This window comes from Seriola lalandi, unplaced genomic scaffold (genome assembly GCF_002814215.2).
Source record: "Seriola lalandi dorsalis isolate HSWRI2012SDOR001 ecotype SW California unplaced genomic scaffold, Sedor1 jcf7180002054570, whole genome shotgun sequence".
NCBI lineage: Eukaryota > Metazoa > Chordata > Actinopteri > Carangiformes > Carangidae > Seriola > Seriola lalandi.
In genome coordinates this window covers 6,073-13,349 of record NW_019525123.1, presented here as the reverse complement: position 1 = coordinate 13,349, position 7,277 = coordinate 6,073, and the positions used below count along the sequence as shown (strand labels likewise).

General features: G+C 40.5%; 2 protein-coding genes across 2 annotated transcripts; both read left to right on the top strand.

Annotated features, from left to right (window-relative positions):
• Positions 1 to 1,443: 1,443 nt before the first annotated feature.
• On the top strand, positions 1,444 to 1,840 carry LOC111662853 (histone H2B 1/2-like). The gene has a single exon (XM_023416843.2). It carries the CDS (start codon positions 1,465 to 1,467, stop codon positions 1,837 to 1,839), a length of 375 nt encoding a protein of 124 aa, XP_023272611.1. The 5' UTR covers positions 1,444 to 1,464; the 3' UTR covers position 1,840.
• Positions 1,841 to 5,310: 3,470 nt separating this feature from the next.
• Positions 5,311 to 6,129, top strand: LOC111662856 (histone H4). The gene has a single exon (XM_023416847.2). The coding sequence runs from the start codon at positions 5,311 to 5,313 to the stop codon at positions 5,620 to 5,622; it is 312 nt and encodes a 103-aa protein (XP_023272615.1). The 3' UTR covers positions 5,623 to 6,129.
• Positions 6,130 to 7,277: the final 1,148 nt, after the last annotated feature.

Below are 7,277 nucleotides of genomic sequence, written 5' to 3'. Positions count from 1 at the left end.
CTGGAGAACGTCATCCGTGACGCCGTCACCTACACCGAGCACGCCAAGAGGAAGACCGTGACCGCCATGGACGTGGTGTATGCTCTCAAGAGACAGGGCCGCACTCTGTACGGCTTCGGCGGTTAAACTCTCCAACCACCAACATCTAAACAACCCAAAGGCTCTTTTAAGAGCCAAACACTGAGTCACAAAGAGCTTTATCCTCTGTACATCACATAACGATATTAAAAATTCATCGATAAAATGATTACATTAACACAAAATAAAGCCCCGTAAAGCTAAATGGAAATGTTTAAGTGTATCAAAGACGGGCGGAAAAGAAAAGTCGTAGAACCACGTTCGAACATTGTAGCTTATAAGTCTGTTCACGTCAATGCTGGTCTCAGATCAGTATCACACAGCACGCGCCAGAGAGGGCGATGATCCAACATTCGACCCTGTCGCTGTCCATCAGTCTGATGATCATAATGCATCATGTGTTCCACAATCGAACTTATACATAGTTGCAATTACATTCTTTTGTTCTGTTGTCATGACAACTCCGTGAAACTACCTTACACAGATCAGACACTTCTCAGGCTCTCTGAATGGTCTTTAATATTTATTTATTTTTTTATAACTTCTGTTCTTTTGCCATTAGTAGGGGTTTTTATATTTAGGTAATCCCACCATATATATATATATATATATTTTTTTTTTTTTTGTTAATCCAATTCAATCTATCCATGGATAATGTTTTCTAATAAAACGCCATATCTGGATTTGTAATATGGACTAATTTTGATTTCCTTCCTCTGTTTCACCTACTTTTTACCTGCTGCCAAGCTCTACTGCAACTTTACCTCCCCGCATTCTTCTGGTTGTTCTCAAAATAACTTCACATACTGTTTCGTTTTCTTGATCATTTTTGTTGGGTGGATGGAGAATATTTGACAGAGAAGTTTGGAAAGTGTTAAGGTTTTATGATGATGATGAACTCCTTTTTTGTTTCTAGTCTGTTTGTTTTCCCATCTTTAAAATATATATATATATATTTTTTTTTTTTTTTCTTCTTCTTCTAATTTCAGTTCATTTTATTTCTGTCACTAAAATCTGTTACAAATTCTCAGAGCCACTATTTTAATTTCTTGTTCAAATATTTATAATTTGCTTGCGTCCTGCTTTTTGTGATTTCATTTTGCTCCTGAAGCTTATTGCTCATAATGATCTAAAACATTTATTAATGTCCATTTGTCACATGGCTTTTAATAACGACAATTGCATATTTAACCTAAGCATATCCACAGCTTTTCTTCCCTTTCTCTCTGCACAGTGGATTCCACATTGCGCGCGAACTTTAACAAAAGCGGGTTACCCAATCACAGGAGGGGGACCACACAGTCTCATTTGCATGTTGGTTGCATATAAACAGTCGCTCCCTGTCCTACAGACTCATCTGTTTCTGTGAAGTAGTAACCGACCAGAATGCCTGAACCCGCAAAGTCTGCGCCCAAGAAGGGCTCCAAGAAAGCTGTGACCAAAACCGCAGCCAAGGGCGGCAAGAAGAGGAGAAAGACCAGGAGGGAGAGCTATGCCATCTACGTGTACAAGGTGCTCAAACAGGTGCACCCCGACACTGGTATCTCCTCCAAGGCCATGAGCATTATGAACTCCTTCGTCAACGACATCTTTGAGCGCATCGCTGCCGAGGCGTCTCGTCTGGCTCACTACAACAAGCGCTCCACCATCACCTCCAGGGAGATCCAGACCGCTGTGCGTCTCCTGCTGCCCGGGGAGCTGGCCAAACACGCCGTGTCTGAGGGCACCAAGGCCGTCACCAAGTACACCAGCTCCAAGTAAACAGCTCTGCTGCTCAGCTGCAACCAACTCAAAGGCTCTTTTAAGAGCCACACACTTCATCCAAAAGAAGCAAATGTTCAACACTTAATACAGATGGTTAGAAATAGAAATTATATAACTGACAAGATGAGCAAGAGATAAAGCAGTATGTAGAAGTTGTAGATATGGCCACTCATATTAGCACAAGGAGTGGAAAAAGCAGTGATCAGATGCAAAACGTTCGATTCAGTTTACAAGCTTCCCCCTGGAACCTGGTGGCTCTAAGAAGCAGAATGATGTTAAAGACACAGCTGTTGACCAAGGTGTGGATACAGGGACAGTTCTTTACTGTCATGTCAAACAGCTGCACTGCTTAGTTTTTAAAATATTTCTCATACTTGTCTCAAGATCATGTCCAAGTTAAAATTGTTGAGGCTGTGCTTTTGAAACATGCACCTGAAAACATCAGTTAACCTATGGTACAAAACGCTCTTCAACCACTAGACCTCTTCATATTTCACCCAAAAGCAACATTAATAACTGAACTAATATTCCTAGCCAATCAGCTAATGAAAATATCACTCATCTGTTGGTTTTCTTCCGATCAGTATATAACAACTACTGTTTACTTTGGGCCTGTGCATATTCTCATTTGTCCAGTTCATAGTATCCTAAAGGAGTTTTAAATCGAAAAAACAACTGGACTTGATTATTTGTCTGGGAAGACGTTTCACCTCTCATCCAAGAGGCTTCATCAGTTCATGTACGCATCTGACCAGGCTGGGACTGGTCCTACTTTCTGGTGTGGAGACCCAGCTATTTAACCTCTTGTGGGCGTTCACAAGGTTGATGATGTCACTGGTTCCCTTTTGTGCTCCAAGTGTCAACGACAGTCGTTTGCATGACTGTCGTTGGTGGAAAGTTGGTTTCGACTTCGTTAGTGCTCTATTGTGTTATAACGACAGTCGTTGGAGTCACTTGCCAATTGTGAACAGTTGTTATTCTTTGAGGCTAGATTGTTGAATCTCCTGGGAAGGGATGAAAGGGCAGCATTGTAAATTGGAGATAGGTGGTGTCTGAGACCTCCTCTCCTGTTGAGGGATGGTTTCTCTACTTTTACATAGATGGCCTCTTTTACTCCTCTTTCGAACCAACTGTCCTCTCTGTCTAGGATGTGGACATTGCTGTCCTCAAAGGAGTGGGCTTTCTCCTTGAGATGTAAATGGACAGCAGAGTCCAAGCCTGAGGAGTTAGCTCTCCTGTGTTGGGCCATGCGTTTATGCAGTGTTTGTTTCGTTTCTCCAATGTAGAGGTCATTGCATTCCTCGTTACACCGGACTGCATACACCAGATTGCTTTTGCGGGTGTGTGGTGTTCTGTCCTTGGGATGTACCAGCCTCTGTCTGAGTGTGTTGCTGGGTTTGAAATACACAGGGATACGGTGTTTGTTGAAGATCCTCTTGAGTTTTTCTGATACTCCGGACACATATGGAATGACTATGTTGTTTCTCTTGTTTAGTTTTTCTTTCTCAACCACTTTGCTGGTTTTCTTTCTGGAAGTAGCTGCAGTTTTCACAAAGGTCCAGCTAGGGTAACCACAAGTTGTGAGGGCATCCCTCAGGTGCTTGTGTTCTGCCCCTTGGGCCTGTGAGCTGGTGGGCACGTTATCAGCTCTGTGTTGCAGGGTTCTGATAACACCAAGTTTGTGTTCCAGAGGGTGGTGTGAGACGAAAAATAGATATTGGTCAGTATGTGTGGGTTTTCTGTATACCCCAATGTGGAGGCTCCTGTCCTTTTCCATGTGGAAGTCACAATCTAAGAAAGGCAAACTATCGTCCTTGGCATCCTCTCTGGTGAACTTGATGTTTTTGTCCACTGAGTTAATGTGTTCGGTAAAAGCTTGCACCTCTTTGGTTTTGATTTTAACCCATGTGTCGTCCACATACCTGAACCAATGGCTCGGTGTTGTTCCTTCAAAGAACTCCTTTGAAGGAACAACAACAACAACAACCCCCCTTGGAAAAATCCTTGGAACTCTGGTTGACAAGCAACTTCATCTTCATTCAGACTATAACAGCTGTAGGGCTGTGACATAGTAGGGGAGACTGGATATGGTTGTAATACTTTTTTTGCTGTTGGTAGCCCACAGAAATGATCACATGTTGAAAAAAAAAGTACTCACTAACCAGATAGAGTCAAAAAACATAGCACATTAATACACAATCATTGTAAACAGTGTTGCACTGCACTGCGCAACTCGCTTCAGGCACATCTCTCCTGAACTGGCAGTTTCTCAAAGCTGCCAGTGGCATATCTACTACCTCCAGAAGAGGAAGCATTTGAGCCAATAAATCCAGATACACAGACATGAAATCATATGATGAGTCACATGCTATACAATTTCTGCTGCACATTTTTCTATGAAAGATTACAGAAAATCTGTACTGAAGGTCTCAAAACAAGCTCCATTGGGATAAATAAGGAGGTACCACAAGATCTGTGCTGGGTCCCTTACCATTTATAATGTAGAGTCTTGTGTGCATTTGGCTCCTCTCAAACTCAGGTTATTCCAGCAATACGCCTTCAATGTTTTTCAGACACAACTACAGAATCTCAAGCTTATACTGAATGCTGACAACAAAATGGCTTTTGTTGCCAAGGAACCATCAATCCCGATTACATCATCCATCCATAGACCATATAGTAGTCAATTGGAAATTGGCATGTTTTATAACTACTTGGGAATTTGGCTCGATAGCGTTCTGACTTTGCTCAACCATATCCTTTATTCTCATGCTGCTTGCTCCATCTTAAAACAACATGGTTCAGTCTATCATTGTGCTTTGTGTTTCATCACAGGATATTATACTCAATACTGTGAACTGTATAAAAACCTAAGCTGGTATTTAGGAGCAACAAGGAGAGAACTACACATGATCACTTCTATTCATAAAGGTGCCTCAGTATATCACTCCACATCCTCTTAAAATATGATGCATTACTGTAGATTCAAGACCATGGTTTTTAAGGTACATCTTGAACAGCTGCAACACTAAAATACTGCTTACACATGAATGCATATTTTTATTATGACATTTTATTTAAATTCCTCAATATACACTTTGATGATACTATATATCCACATAGGAATGAAAGAAAGCCCCATTCTGCATAATGAGTACCCTCCTTTTACTTTTCTTGATGCTCCATCTTTACATTTACTTCAGTGACAATGTGATTGCAGGATTTTATTTTCTACATTTTCTTTGTCCTGCTACTTTGAACGAGTTAAAACTGACAGACTGACAGTCTTGTAATTCATGCTCTGCCACAGGTGGTGGCGATAATGCAAAAAGAATTCCTCATAACGTCCATGAAAATCCAGAGAAGAAGATGGCCTCGTCTGTCTTCTTTTACGTCCTCAGACAGGGTTTGAATTGCTGTGAAGCTCATAGTGATCATCATTGACTTAACGTCGACCAGATAGTAAACATGAGCGGAAGAGGCAAAGGAGGAAAGGGACTCGGTAAAGGAGGCGCCAAGCGTCACCGTAAAGTTCTCCGTGATAACATCCAGGGAATCACTAAGCCCGCCATCCGCCGTCTGGCTCGCCGTGGCGGAGTCAAGCGTATCTCCGGTCTCATCTACGAGGAGACCCGCGGTGTGCTCAAGGTCTTCCTGGAGAACGTCATCCGTGACGCCGTCACCTACACCGAGCACGCCAAGAGGAAGACCGTGACCGCCATGGACGTGGTGTATGCTCTCAAGAGACAGGGCCGCACTCTGTACGGCTTCGGCGGTTAAGCTCTCCAACCACCAACATCTAAACAACCCAAAGGCTTTTTTAAGAGCCAGACACCGAGTCACAAAGAGCTTTATCCTCTGTTAAACAATCTTATGAGTTTCTATGCAAATGTTTAAAACACAACTCAACAATGTGAGGAGCAGACAGAGTTTTTCATACTGAGTTAAAACGGACGGATGTTTTCGTGTCATGTAACAGGCTGGTGACTAAAGGTCTTTCAGAGGTTAGAAAAGACTGATTCATGACCATGAACAACAATGTGACGTTTACAACGTAACATACAAAGTAAGTCTATCAACACAGATAAACCAGCAGATGTATCTAAAGGGGATTATTTTGTATGGCTATCTCCATCCTAGTTCCAGTTCATGTTTTCCATTGAAATGCAAATTTTGTAATAAGGACTCATCTTGATTTTTCTTCATCCGTCACAAACCCAGAGACGTGGCAATAAACATTTCCAACAAAGGCGACTTTTTAAGCAGCTGCCAAGTTCTACTGCAATTAAACCCTCCATGTTATCTCCTTTTATTACTCCTTATAAGTCGGATTCAAATTTTCAAACTGGGAATATATATTAACTGAACTCCCACATATATTTTCTGATAACTTTGGGTCAATATTCAGAGAATAATCCATAAAATATGTCCACCCTGTCATGGACACATACATTACTGTTAAATATGATCTAATCATATTGATAGGCACTGTTGTGTAGTGGGTGCGGCATAAGGCCTTTTCCAGATTTTCCAACGAGGAAATAAGAGTAGACCAGCTTACAGCCCCAGTTTTTGATTTTTTTTTGTTTCACTTTTTATGTGGTAAAACCTTGTTAAACAAAATATTATTCATAGTGTTTATTTTTTACATAGTTAATAATAATAATAATAATAATAATTTGTAAATTTCAAGTGAATGATATGTCCACCATCATTATGATGCCGAATTAATTATTTGTGTGCAGGACACCAAGAGGCAACCTACAGCAATATTGTCCTGTTTAACATGAATATTAATATTAAGCTCGTTGCTCTACGCTCGGATCCAAACACTTATTATGATTTCATCTTGCTCCTGAAACTCATTATTCATTGTGACTTATATGATTGATCAGTTTCTGACGTGGTTTTCAAAAAAGGCAGTGTCATTGGTGCAAACAATGGATGTGGAGTTCCCTGCATATATATATATATGTAGTATTATATATAGTATATATGAAGTATTATAGCCTATACCTCCAATCAATTAATGGAGTGAAAAACCTGATCATCCCTGACAGTGTAGAAAGACTTTCTTATAAATCATGTTTGTTCCTCTTAAATCTTAGTTTTTCACAAGCAAGATTAAAATCACATACAACTCATCTTTTTACACAGACCACACACAAATCCTAAGCATAAAGGTATTGCATGTGTTTGGGGAAACATACAACTCAATCCTTGGCAGAGCATGTGTAACTGCTGTTTTACTCTATTAAAGTTTAATCTCAATATAGTGAAACCAAAATTTATGCAAATACACTTAAAATAAAATCCGGACCTTGTACTTAAATCAAAAGTAAAACACAGGGGCATCACAAGGAGAAATGTCTTTGACCTAAACATTATGGATGTAATTACTCTACACATGCTTACAAGAAGCTATCCATATATAT